Source organism: Euleptes europaea, chromosome 1, assembly GCF_029931775.1.
Source record: "Euleptes europaea isolate rEulEur1 chromosome 1, rEulEur1.hap1, whole genome shotgun sequence".
NCBI lineage: Eukaryota > Metazoa > Chordata > Lepidosauria > Squamata > Sphaerodactylidae > Euleptes > Euleptes europaea.
In genome coordinates, this window is record NC_079312.1 from 143,920,575 (window position 1) to 143,935,013 (window position 14,439).

The 14,439-nt window shown below is 39.1% G+C and overlaps 1 protein-coding gene and 1 pseudogene across 2 annotated transcripts in view; one reads left to right on the top strand and one right to left on the bottom strand.

Moving 5' to 3' along the window:
• Positions 1-1,383: 1,383 nt before the first annotated feature.
• The window catches only part of HELZ (helicase with zinc finger), a 217,260-nt gene continuing 204,204 nt past the window's right edge, over positions 1,384-14,439 (bottom strand). For both annotated transcript variants that reach the window (XM_056851923.1, XM_056851917.1), the window contains exons 28-31: positions 14,110-14,344; positions 10,385-10,895; positions 7,713-7,965; positions 1,384-1,945 (exon numbers count right to left, since the gene is read on the bottom strand). In XM_056851923.1, the coding sequence (XP_056707901.1) occupies positions 1,614-1,945; positions 7,713-7,965; positions 10,385-10,895; positions 14,110-14,344 (1,331 nt within the window). In that variant the 3' untranslated portion in view covers positions 1,384-1,613. The remainder of the gene's footprint in view (positions 1,946-7,712; positions 7,966-10,384; positions 10,896-14,109; positions 14,345-14,439) is intronic.
• On the top strand, positions 3,670-5,267 carry LOC130479532 (RNA-binding motif protein, X chromosome-like; annotated as a pseudogene).

Below are 14,439 nucleotides of genomic sequence, written 5' to 3' on the forward strand. Positions count from 1 at the left end.
TCTGTGGATTGACCCCAATGTTTTCAGAGTTGTAGGAAGCTGTGCCCCTTTGAAGAAAAACAAGTTTTAAAAACTATAATACTTTTCTATCTACTCTTGTGTCTTATAATGGCAAATTAAAATAAATAAACTGTTAGAAATTATGTCCCAGATTAAAGAAATCTTTTCAAGTGTAAAAGAGGACAAGTGCCTCTGTAGAAGCTGTAAAAGATACACACCTTACTTCAAATGTATGAACAGTGTACAAGACCAGAACCTGAAAAGTAAACATTACCCTATAATGTTTCCCCAAATTTTTTTTGTTACATATTGCTGTGTAATTCTTTACAGATTTTACTTTCAGTATATAGTGGTAAAATACCAAGTTTGTGGAAAACCTTAGGAGAACATATAAAGATAAAAACAGCCATGTAGATCACATTTGCTCCCCTTTCCCTGTCCCACAACAATTCGACTCCCCAAAAGTTTGGATGAATTTGGATACAGCTTTGACAAACATAAAAATCTTCTTTAATGATGTTCCTCAAAAGAAAACAATTAGCAAAATATCTGAATATCTGTGTATAATGTCACATTTAATGTAAACATCAAATAATGTACCAAAAGTTTTACCTGGGGGAAAAAGAACTTAAAGCCGCACAAATCTTTATATCACTAGAGAAGCAAGAGGGGGAGAGACCAGATTACAAGCATTTACACATGCATAATTGGGAGGAGGACCCAAATATTTTACTAAATGCACTCAATTGTTTGCTTTGAACAGTTATTAAACTACAAAGCACCCAACCCAACATAATTGATTTTCAAGTTCATGATTACTTTAAAAAAGCTATCAAATTAATTATTCCAACAAGCTAAAAATTAGCAGCTTGTCCAAATGTAAAATGTGTACTTTTTTCTTTTTAGATTAACCACTGCTCTTTTTTATTTCCTTTTGAAACTCTGGAATATTCAAAACAGTGGCATGTGTGGCAGAAAAGAAAGTTTTCACTTTATCCTACACTTGGAGAATACTATACCACATTAAACAGGTTCTAAAACTATTAAAGTCTTAGAAGGCAGCATCCCTTCACAGAAACCTGATCAAACTGAAAGTTAATAGAAGATGCTGCATTTTTATTAAAAAAATTAAACAATTTAAGCAGACATAACATACATTTGTACATTAACTGGCAATTTCTGGTACAGAAACCCAGCATTGTATACTAAATGTTATTGAATAAATGTAAATGCTACTTACAATTTCTTTAAATACAATTTAGACAAAAAATTAATTTGTTTTATATATAGATTTAAGTTGCACAGTTAACCCTTTCAGCTGCTAGCTTTAATGCAACACATACATAAAGTTACACAAATTATTATTTAAAAAAGAAAAAAAAGTGTCTTTCTTCTAGGGAAAAATTTCAAACTTCTGACCCACATCAAACAATGCAAGGTAATGGAATACAATTTTAAAAGGTTAGCTTTCAGTCTAGCAGTAAAGCAATTAAACAAAGATATCATTACTATTATAAACAAAGAGAAATGGTGGCAACTGCAGGGGGGGGGAGCCCCAACTACCTTATACTGACACAAACAGAAATTATAATTTCTCTACAAAAATATTCTGATTATTTAAAATAGGAGTAAAAGCCATTGCTACCTGTTGAACTACCTAGACTAAGTTCTTGAAACAAAGACAAAGGATCACTATTCTTTTTTGCCTGCTCAGGAGGGGCTTTGGGCTTTGGTGGAGCCCTCAGAGCACTTGCGTAGGACATGGCAGGCTTGTTCACACCAGCACTCTGCTGGCTGTTGCTGTTAGATTCCGCGATCTGCTTGTTGGGCATGAGGGGCGGGAACTGGCCGAGATGTTGGAGCATGTTGTAATTAAAAGAATTGGATAACTGGATGTTTTCAACTTTCATTGGTTCCTCTGGGGGTTTGACCGTCTTTGATGAAACTGAAAAGAGAAAGCAAAGGCAGCCACTTCAACACAATGATTTCACAAAGGAGATATTACTGGTAGAAGCAGAGAAAGGCATCTCTACAGGCTTTCCTTTCCATCCAAGCCATGAGAGAAACAGCTCATTAGAATACTGTGGAATTAGCCACACAATTTTTTTAACAATTTATGGTGTTCAAAGTCCTGAAAGTGAAATAATAAAAAAAAAAGTTCTGATGCTACCATGAAAACATTTTGTATGCTGTAGTGAGGCTTTAAAAATAAACCTTTGATCAAATAAACAATTTTGACCAAGATGACTAGACCTTCTGCAGAAGTCATGAATGAGCATTTGTGGTGGTAGTGATAATTTTGAAAAATGTTTGTACTGCAGACTTTAAACACAATACTCTGTTAATCTAATAGACTCAATGGATTATTTTGAAATTAATGAATTTTAGCCTTAGTCCCAAATCCTCACATAATAAAGCTCTCTTTCTTGAAGCTACCCTCTCCCCTCACAGTTCTATTTAAACTGGTGGCTTAAAATGTGGTAGTGGTTGCACAAAATGAGTGAAGAAAGCAACTATTGTTTCAAAAGCAAAGAAAAAAGCCCCATTGCAATCACTGAATGTTCTTTACTTCCATGTAGTGACGCATTAAGTTCTTGTATCTTTAAGCTGTCTCAGTGTAAACTAAATATTTAAATTTTGGTTTTTGAATGCCAATTTCTTGATGAATCTGGTGATTCAAACAGGAAACTTCCAAAACCGAGAAGTAATCTATAAAATAATCTAGTCTACTTTAATAATCCATTTCATAGATTTTGACTGTGTGGATCATAAAAAGCTATCTGATTGTTTTGATGCTCAATGTATACTCTGGACAATGGCTACTATTAGGACAGAATAGGGAGAAACAGAATGGTTTCCAATTGGCAAAGGCATCAGACAAGGATGTACTTTATCTCCCTGCCTATTCAATCTATATGCAGACCATATCATATGGAAAACTGAATTAAATTTAGATGAATGTGAAGTAAAAATTAATGGAAGAAACATTAACAATTTGAGATATTGATGGTGGTGGAAAGCGCCGTCAAGTCACAGCTGCCTTATGGCAGCCCTGTAGGGTTTTCAAGGCAAGAGATGTTCAGACATGGTTTGCCATTGCCTACTTCTTCATAGTAACTCTGAACTTACCTGGTGGTCTACCATCCAAATACTAAGCAGGTCTGACCCTTCTTAGCTTATTGGCAGAAAATAGTGAAGACTTGAAATTACTACTTGATGGTTAAAAGCTGAAAGTACCAAGCAGGATTAAAGGTGAACATCAAGAAGACAAAAGTAATAACTACTGGGGTGTTACACAACTCAAGGTTGAAGAAATAGAAATGGTTAAAGATTTTATTTTGCTTGGCTCAATCATCAACCAAAAGGGACTGCAACCAAGAAATCAGAAGGAGACTGCAACACTGAAGGGCAGCCATAAGGGAACAAGAAAACATCTTTAATGGCCTTGTTGCATTTTCATTCATTCATCATACTTACTGTACAGGCCCCCTTTTTTTAAGGAAAGCAGAGTGGTGTATTTATTTAGAAATCTCACGTGCTGCCACTCCATAGTCTTTACTATATGTGGATGGCCTATTCTCTCACAACCGCCCTGTGAGCTAGGTTAGGCTAGAGTGGGAGGAAAGACTGTCTCAAGATTATGCAGAAGGCCTCATGGATTGAATAGTGTAAAAATGGTAGAAGCAGATTGTCCTGGAAAGTTGTTCATTGGTGGGCTGAATACAGAGACGAATGAGAAGGCTCTTGAATCTGGCTTTGGCAAATATGGTTGCATAGTGGGAGTTCTTCTCATGAAAGACCGTGAAACCAATAAGTCAAGAGGATTTGCTTTTGTCACCTTCGAGAGGCCTGTGATGCTGCCAGAGATATGAATGCAAAGTCATTAGATGGAAAAGCCATTAAAGTGGAACAGGCTACTAAACCATCCTTTGAAACCGGTAGACATGGGCCCCCAGCCCCTTCAAGAGCAGAGGCCCTCCCAGAGGTCTTAGAGGTAGAAGAGGTGGCAGTGGAACATGGGGTCCTCCTTCAAGAGGAAGCTATTTGGGTGTGAGGGTCTGTATGCCTTTGCCTGGTGTGTTTCCCCCCCCCCTCCTGGACTCGTAAAAGCAGTCCAGGCCTTTTGCCTTTTCTTGGTTCAGGCGCTGGGTCTGACAGGCCCCGGGTTGGAATGTCTCTTCCCACGTCCACCTCCCTTGCTCTCTCTGACTCCCTCCTGCCAGCTGTGGCCTTGGTGGGTAGACAGCCTAACGAGTTCCCTGAGGTCTTTGATGTTCTTGTACCATGCACAATTATCTCGTAGATTCCCATAACATACATTTGACACCTGATTTCCTGTAGGGGTTATAATTCTGTCTTTGTGAAACTGTAAGCACTTGCAACTTTACCAGTGTAAGGTCTGTACTACCTGAAGCTTCCAATAAAGTTCCTTGTTTCTGCATGACAGTCTGAGCAAGTGATTTTATGGAGTTTGCACAGGAAGGTTGGGAACCCTCACATTGGGTTCTTCTAGGGACCGTCTTCCAATGAAGAGAATCCACCTCCACGCAGTGGGGGCCCACCACCTAAAAGACCTGCTCCTTCAGGACCTGTATGCAGCAGAAGTGGAATGGGAGGCAAAGCACCCCTGTCACATGGCAGAGACAGCTAAGGAGGCCCACCTCGTAGAGAACTACTACCATCATGAAGAGATGTCTCCAAGAGATGATGGTTACAGCACTAAAGACAGTTATTCAAGTTGAGATTATCCAAGTTCCAGAGACACAAGGGATTATGCACCAGCTCCACAAGATTATGCCAACAGTGATTATGGTTGTTCTAGTTCACGCGATGAGTACCCCTTAAGAGGTTACAGTTATTCCTCTTACAGTGACCGTGATGGCTATGGAGGGCGTGACTGGGACTACTCAGATCACCCAAGTGGAGGCTCTTACAGAAATGCATATGAGAGTTATGGTAACTCACATGGTGCTCCACCTGCATGAGGGCCCCCTCCATCTTATGGTGGAAGCAGTCGCTATGACAATTACGGGAGCACCCAAGATGGGCATGGTGGAAATCGAGACAGTTACTCAAGCAGCAGAAGTGATGTCTACTCAAGTGGCTATGATCGTGTTGGAAGACAAGACAGAGGCTTGCCCTCTTCTATGGAAAGGGGCTATCTGCCTCCACAAGATTCATACAGCAGCTCAAGGTGCAGAGCACCCAGAGGTGGTGGCTGTGGAGGAAGTCGCTCTGATAGAGGTGGAGGCTGAAGCAGATACTAAACCTTTAAAACTACTGGACCAAATCAGTTTTTTCCTCAAATAAACGAAATGTGGAAGTTCTATCTTCACTCCCAGAGGATTACTGAAAAGTTGTTTTTACCTTTTTTTTATTTTTGCCTGTTAAGTTCCCCTCCATGACATGTTTTTTGTGAGAAAAAAGGAAACACTTGCTGATTCATTTCAAAATTGTTAATATTTATCTCAAAAAGCAGATGTTAATGTATGACATTTGAGCCTGTATTACTAGAGTTGTAACTTTCACAGTAAATGTTAATCCTAAAATGCCTCAAAAAAGAAAAAAAGAAAAGAAAAAAGTAAACCTCTTTAATGTGTCGCTGGTGACCAAGATCAAGATAATTCATATTATAGTATTCCCTATTAGTATGTATGGGTGTCAAAGCTGGCAGGAAGAAAGTTGATTCATTTGAAATGTGGGTTTGGAGAAGAGTTTTACAGACACCATGAACTACCAAAAAGACAAACAAGTGGGTTCCAGATCAAATCAAGGCTGAACTCTCTCTGGAAGCTAAAATGACTAAGCTGAGGCTATGGTACTTTGGTCACATCAAGAGAAGATAAGACTCTGGACAAGACAATAATGCTAGGAAAAGAACTGGGAAAGAGGGAGACCCAACAGGAGATGCAATAAAGGAAGCCACAGCCTTCAGTTTGCAAGGCTGTTAAAGATAGGGCATTCTGGAGGTCATTAATTCATAAAATTGTTGAAAGCGACTTGACGGCACATACCACACACACAAACACACTTTGATAACTCTAACTGTATTCTATGAGGTTTCATAAGGTATCAACTGTTTAATATGTAAGAGTTTGGTATCTGAATGTGTCACCTAATGAAATCTTACAAAAACATTTCAATTTTGGCCCCTACCTGTGAAGAAGCATGTAGGGGGAAATACCTGAAAACAAGTGGTAAGCAAGTAGAAAACATGTAGGGGGAAATACCTGAAAACAAGTGGTAAGCAAGCAGGCAACTGGGAGCTACAGTTGGTCAAAGTAAGTCTTCAGACACACATCTCCCTCTCAATATGTTATATACTATGTTTGATATCAGGACTTGGTGGAAAAAAAGGAAACCTGCTTTTCTGCAAAACATGAACCAACTCATAAGGTTACTTCATATGTTTCTTTTTAACATTAGCACTGGGAAAAATGTGCAAAACGTGAAAGAATTTGGGAAAAACAAACTACATGGTATATGTATCAGGATGAAAAGCACATTAATGTGTTAGAAAATGAGCAAAGTTTAAAGCAGCCCTTAATAAAACTGTCTCTTTAGCTTTATGTTTCTTCTTGATACTGAAAACTAGTAAATTAGCTATGCTCAATGTTTATGATATACTTTTTTCCTGCTAATGTTTGCACTTGGTATGTTCCTTTTATTCTCAGCAGTTATACATGAGTGATAAAATAGTATGCTCAGCTACTTTAAAAAAATATTTTAAAAAACCTGAAGCAAGTATAATGCAGTCCAATTCCCCAGTGCCTATACTATTTGCTTTAGATTAAGCCCAATGTTGTTCTAATACAACAGTCTCCAGCAAAAAACTAGGATTCAAAAACAGCATTTCATCAGATTTCTAATAATGACATATTTTATATCTAGAAGACACATTAAATTTGGACTAGGAGTTTAAGTAATCAGAAGCAGGAGCAAGTACAATACAAATAATTTTTTGTCAAGGGGATCATGGAAGGCCATCCTAAGCGTTCAGTGGTTTTAGAAAGGCATAACTCTGCTTAGGCTGCTACTGCTAGTGGAGTCTCCACAGCTGGAAATTCGAGGTCGGTCAAATGAGTACCCAGCTTGCTGGGGGTAAAGGGAAGATGACTGGGGAAGGCACTGGCTAACCACCCCGCAAACAAAGTCTGCCTAGTAAACGTTGGGGTTGTGACATTACTCCATGGGTCAGGAGTGACCCGGTGCTTGCACAGGGGACCTTTACCTTTTTAACTATAGAAATGAGCAGTCAAAGATTTTTCATAAACAATATAATCTGGTAAATAACATCCCATTAAGATTCTATTAAAGGGACAAGACATTTTTCTCTAGACCCGTTGATAACTCTCCTGATATACTGTTTCCAGGGATCAGAAGTCTACAAGGACCAGCACTTGCCAAAATGTGGGGTTCTGCAACAGGAGGGGGAAACTGGTGGAAATCCCCATCACCACTCCAGTGACAGAATTATCCTTCCAATGACAGAAAACAGCCCTTGTACCAGCCACTATCTTCATTTTATTTAATAACATACATGCAGTGTATTAGTCAGTTATCTTATCAAAGAAAGAATTATGCAACCATGTTTTTGAAACATGAAGTTGGTACAAAAGACAAAACACCACAGGTTAAGCTGTGAAGGAAGAGATGGAAGGAAATGCAATGAAGTTGACTGGCTTTAAAGATGAGTGGAAAGAAGTGCTTACCTAACAGTTCTCTTGGTGGGACTGTTCTATTGGAGCCATTGCATGGAATGTTCTGATATGGGGTTGATGAGGTGGAGTTTACCCACAATTCTGGGGATGAATAATTGAAAGAGCATGGGTTACTATGGTCCTGAAGCTCTTTACACTGTCCAAGACTGTCTTGAGGCATGTTTAAATCTTCAGAACAAGCCTGGGCTGAACTAGACGAAATTCTTCTTTGGTACAATGGCCTGCCTGGTCCTCTTGGTTCATACTGTGGGAAAGGAAAAGGAAAAGAGAATCTTTAATGCACTTGTACATGCTTGTTGCAAATATCACTGCCAACTGTCAACATCTGCATTCAGACATCACTTTCGCAGGGAACATTTACTTTTTTACTAATATGATTTTTAAGCTGGCATTTCCTCTTTCTTTTCTTTACACTCAGAAGTGTCACCCAACTGAGCACAAAAACAAAAGAACAGAAGAAAATACCACTCAAATGAGTCACCTTTCAATGTTAGTGGCCATTGGATTAAAACACTTGTTCAAAGGCTAATTCTAGCCCCAGATTCTTCCAAAACAACCTTTACAACATTATATTGCAATACCTCTGTTTTCTCCTAACAATGACCTCTGGACTGCTGACTTATTGTCTTTCAATCATTATTGTTTTTACCATGGTAATTTTCCTTCTATTGTCTTAGCAGTTTTGTTTATCCTGTGAAAATAGTATCATTTATGGGGTATGCTATGGTTAAACTACACCCAATTTTCCAGTATGTCAGAATTAGTAGATAATAGGCTGGATCCAAAGATTCCCTCCTGCAATGTGAGTCTTCCTCCATCACTTACCTAATGGAAGAGAATCTCTGAATCCAACCCAATGTGCTTTCCCAATGCACCACAGCTAACTGGAAACAAACTTGCTGTTAAGCTAACTAGATCACTGCTGTACAATTTAAAGTAGTTCCCCCAAAGAGAATGAAGAAATATTAGCAACTATGTTCTTTTTGAAGAAGAAGAAGAGAGAAGAAGAGTTGTTTTTTTATATGCCAACTATCTATACCACTAAAGGAAGAATCAAACAGGAATACAATCACCTTCCCTTCCCCTCCCCACAGCAGACACCCTATGAGGTAGGTGAGGCTGAGAGAGTGTGACTAGCCCAAGGTCACCCAGCTGGCTTCATGTGAAAGAGATACCCTTTTCAGTAGTATATTTGTTTTAGATTTTCAATACTGAAAAAGCTATTTAGAGAATTAAACATAAACATAATCATCTACTAATTTTAAAACAGTCTTTCTGTGAAAACTAACCTTGCAACAAAAATCTATTAAAAGCATCTAATATTTTGAGGTTCAGAGAAAAAGCAAATAATTTGCGTATCTGCATCTTTGTAGTGTGGAAGTCTTTTTTGTTAAATATTTGTCCCTGTTAACTGTGTTTCTAAGAGAGACTGATATTCTTACTTCGCAGTGTACAACAAATATTAAGGTAATAACAATAACAGAAAAAACAAGAAGAGGATCTGTGAAGATTTTCAGGAGACCAGAAACAGCCATTCCCTCTGCTGGCTGTACTCCCCTCCCACCCCATCCTCTTCCTGTTGTGATGTCAGGTGCCATTTCAGTTTGCTACAGTAACCCAAAATGTCCTCTCTCTCTTTTTTTTGCAATGCAAATATTGTTCTTAATGTCCCCCACTCCTTTTAACAGACCAGATTTTCTGAAACCTGAGCATTCACCTGGGTTTGCAGACCCCAGTAGTTGGGGCTGCTCCAGCTGAGAGACAACTGGTGTAATTAATAATAAAATAAGCACATTGGGTGGAACCCAAAGAACCATGAGCATGCTGTTCTGTAATCATCTGGTTAAGCACTTACGTAGCTCAATAACAGACAGCTTTTATGGTAATTTTCATACTAACTGCAAACCCTGGTCCAAGCTGTTGAACACATTTGGATTTTGTTTCACTTTTCTGGCATTACCTATAAAAGCCTTTGAGCAGAAGAAGACACCTTCCACATGTGGAAGGAAACCTTTGGATATAGAAAAAAAATGTTCTCATTACCTAATCATCCTGAACTACCCAAGCAAAAAAATAAAAAAAAGCTTGCTTCCGAGACATTGTCAACTTGGGCTTGGGAGAGTGCTTTCAGGTGATGTGAGTTTCATTAATTACTGAGGTTATCAAGGATACCTTTCAACTTAGCATTGATATTCAAAGCTAATGTATCAAAGGGAACATAATTAGAGATCATGTGGGAGTCCTCTTTTGTTTTTGCAATAAGAGACCCACTGTGAAGTCTCTTATCCTAATGGTACTTAAGTGAAAACTACTTTTCTAATTACTATAGTGCTCCTCCTTCTCCCAGAGGCTCAAGTCCAAAATTAGCATTATAAAAAGACATAAAATAATCCTATCTGAGAAGGTTGTTTCTGTATCCTGAAAAAAAATCACCACTACATCATTTAATAGTCACTTTTCAAAGATGAAAGGGATAGCAGATGATATAAAACCAGCAACAGTGGAGCCAATACAGGACACTGTCTAAAGCCACCCTACATGGTGATCACATATTTTTTTCAGCTTATATACATAATTACTGCAAATCAGCATGTTTATACATACCTGCTTACCCTAATAAACATAATCCATACAAAAGGTTATAAATACTGCAACCTACGTACCTCTTCTAAGCTGTGCAGTGAAGAAGCAGACACTGCTTGAGAAGTGAGGGGGTGAAATGGTTCCTGACCAACTGTGTGCTGATGATTCTGTATTTGTATAAAAGGGTTCTGTTGTGATCTATGAAGCAATGGAGGTATACCATAATGAAAGCCTTGCCCCATTAGATGACTCTGGTGGACATTAGCATAAGTCCATGATCCATCAGGCTGCAGATATTTCAGGGAAGGTGGGGTTAAGTGTTCAGACGGCATTGAGAAAGGGGGATTGTACATCTGAGGCAAATGCTGCTGAAATGCTGGGTTGTTGGAGAGTTCAATGTCTCTGTTCTCAGAGAAGTTGGCAAAGTGGCCAGTATGATTTGAGTTGCACGAAGGAGAAGGGAGTGCTGGTGGGCTTCTGGGCTGCACTTGTCTGTATTGCAAAAGTCTTGACTGAGGTGGTGGCATTTCCACTAGGTCCCTGCTTTCATTTTGATCACGGTGTGATAGTTCTCGGAGCAAATCCTGGAACCTATATTATTAAGAGATATTGTCCAGGTGAGAAATTGAACAAGCATGTCAGTAAAATTTCATCCTATTCAAGATTATCAGTAAAGACTCCCACCCAGTCAGGTTCAAGAAATTTACACCTTGATCCAGGGGCATGTACACACTCTTCACATAAATCAGATTTTTTTGTAATTCTCAATAGTGGATTCCTTGAACTGCTTTCTATAGTTCCACATTGCAACCCTAAAATATGGCCCCAAGTGGTGGTGGTGTAGTTTATTTTTGACTGAAACAGCAACAAACAGATTTTAGGCACACACACATACACATATGCAAGATTATCCAGTAAATACTAAGCATTAAATGGTTCATTAGTGTGTTTTATACCATACTTCAATGTTTGTTTGTTTTTTAAAGTTATTCAAGCCAATAACTCAAGAAACAAATTGCATCTCAACAACATACTTCAATATATTTCTGGGTTACATCTGGGGCCTTTTGCAAAGCAGTATGTCTAATACATACAACTCCCTAACCTTTTCCAACCATTCACTTGGGGGGGGGGGGAGCTTGAAAAAGGGCAACACTGCTAGGACAATTCATATATACAGTCCTTCCTTGCAACTCCTATTCTCACAAGAGCAGTTACTTCTGTGGAAGCACTTCCATATGAAAATTATACTAGTTCAAACATACTAATTCACATCATTTTTGAAGAAGCTGTAACTGGGTGTTCATTTCCAAGCTGTAATTTCACACTTTTCACTTGATTTTTCTCATGAAGAAATACTTGATATAATTTTAGAGAAACCAAAATGTCGCTCTTTGGGTTTTTAAAGGTTTTGGTGGATTAGGGCGTAGATCAATGGCTCCACCATATAGGAAAAATGAAATTAAGCAAAGAAACTCAGGTATAGTGTTTAGCTCTAAGCCGTTGGGAAAATACTTCTCTTTAAACTAAAACATAACAATTATTTTCCCTTTGTTTCCTCTCTTTTGCTTCCTGCTGTTGAATCCAAGCTACAATGTATATCTCCTGTAGACTGTCAACTCATCTGTCTGATGCTTGTTTTTACCTGTCCTCAGCAATGGGATAAAGAGGTTATTAATAAAAATAAATTACAGTGGAGATCTATAATTCTAATTCACTGTCAAATCAAGTTGACATTCCATTAACTTCTTCACAGGGCTTTTATTGCATGCAATATTTAAAAGATGTAAAATGCCATTATATGTGAGTCTTATTCATAAATGTACAATTCACAGAAATTATGATATATCTCAGCAATATAGTGCTTCCACAGCAAGCATACTTTGAAGTGTTATTACTGCAGAACCAAACAATACAGAAAAATATCCATTATTCATCAGGTGATTGTTTGAGGTGCTGAGATAGAAAATAATGGATTGATGAATGGCCAATATCCCCTTCCCCATCTGATTGCTAATTAATCTGTTTTTGTTTTTTCATCAAACAAATCAGCAAATATGTTTATGGCCCATTAGGGGGTTGACGGCAACATCAGTGCATGAGGAGGTCCCTAAAGACCTCTGGAATGAGTTGTGCTTTCCCAGATCTTTTAAGGTTCCATTTTATGTCTTCCATTTAAGCTAGATATCTCAAATGGCCCCAAGAAGGAGGATTTCAGAAACTTTTATACTATCCCTTGTAGAAAGCAGGAGGATATGTGGCCTCTTGAACTCTTCTACCTATATATTACAGTGAAAGGGGTATGGATACTATATCTAAGTAGATGCTGTGCTTTGAGAATTCAGTAAAAAACGACAACCTTTGTGTTCTAGGAGACCCTTGCATGTTACAGCAAACGAACAAAAAGTGACTGAGTTTGAGAAATCTGTAAACACCATCTCTATTTTGATGGAACCATTGATTGACTTGTCATCTCCAAAGGAGGATAACCAGACTGAGCCAGATTGTGAAGATAATATCCCTAGAACCTCAAACAGACACTCCACATCTGATGGAAATACAGGAACTAGTGCCTTGCTTCCTGAGCCCCTAAAAATCAAAGGCTGTGAAAAAAGATCTCAACCTAATCAAGTATAACCTACTGAACATCTTGAGATGTCACACGAGGAGTTGAATCAGACAGAAGAGACTGATGAAGAGTTACGGAGCAGAAAAGAGAAGAGATGGGATCTGCTAGCAGAAAGGATTGAGCAAGAGATCAGGAAAAGAATGCAGACAGGTCAAACACGCTTCCAGTGCAGCAAACTTTGAGGCTCTTTGTTGAATGCCAGCCTGGGGATATGGCATTTGTGGGGTGGTCTCTCGTCCTTAGATCCTTGAGTTCTCTGTGTGTGTTATGTTTTTTTCCCTCTGGGTGCCATGTTTCCATTTGGTCATCCACCAGAAACACAGGGGCAGTTATGGGCTTGGGGATACGGTGTGGACTTGAAACAGTGCTTTTTTTCTGATAGTTGTGGTGGCAGCGTGTTTTTTGCGTTGGTCCTGTTACTTTTAGTGTGCAGGATGCCTGATTTCATGTTGGCCATCAGTTTGGAGTATATTTGCAGCCCATTCCTGAGGTTGCGGGCCGAACAGGCATACGAGGCGGAGTGACCCCTACGCTGGCGTCTGTGCCACTCACACAATCTAAACTGGCACTTACGCTGGCCTTTGGACTGTGGCGGCAGTGTGGCCTCTTGCTGGCATCCCAGGAGGCGTTCCCAGGGTATTCCAGGTGGAAGAACTGCCATTAGGCAGCTTTCTAATCCCTTTCACCCCGGGAACGCCACCAAAACCTACAGTGGTCCTGCACCGCCTTTTTGTTGGTGCAGCATCAGTGTTCTCTATGGGACTTTCCACCCCCATTTCCTGTATTTTTTTAATAGCCCTTTTTTCTTCCCAGAGCATCCATGAAACCTCTTGGAGGCGTTGCAACGGCAGCATGGCCATGCCATCCCCAGCCGCAGCAGCTCTCAGGAATGGGCCGTAGGTATGGTTCAACAGTGTTTACTGTTGATGCTTTTGTTTGCAGTGTGGTGATTGTTCTGGTTTATTTTGTAGGCTGTGGCTCTGTTGCCTATTGCGTTTCCTTTTCAACTTTTGCTGCAGATTTGATTCCAGGGTGTGGAAGAAAGGGGAACAGCAGACAGCCCTCTATAAATTTAACTTGGTTTTTTGAAGAAAATTCTGACAGAAAGAAAACCTTAAACAGTTTTCCAATAATAAATTGTTCCCCAAAAAAAGAAGAGAATTCAGTCAAAAATACCTTGAATATGTTGCCTCAGTTTCATCTTCTACATTGTTGGCAAATTTCCAGTTTGCCCTAATTGGCTGTTGATGCAATCCAATTGGCTGCTGAGAAAGGTGGGGTAAATGAGGATGGTGATGGTGAGAATAAGGAATACTGCCTTGACTGAGATAGGCATTATGCTCATTCCATTGTTGTAGTCTTGCTTGCTGTTGCCTTAAGGTTTCCAAAGCTAAATTTCCATGAATATGATCTGTAAAAGATTTGGAGGAGGGTTAATCAAGCTTCGGAATTTAAAATACTTGTTTTATAAATCAGCATTTCATAATATATAACTCCATAAACAAT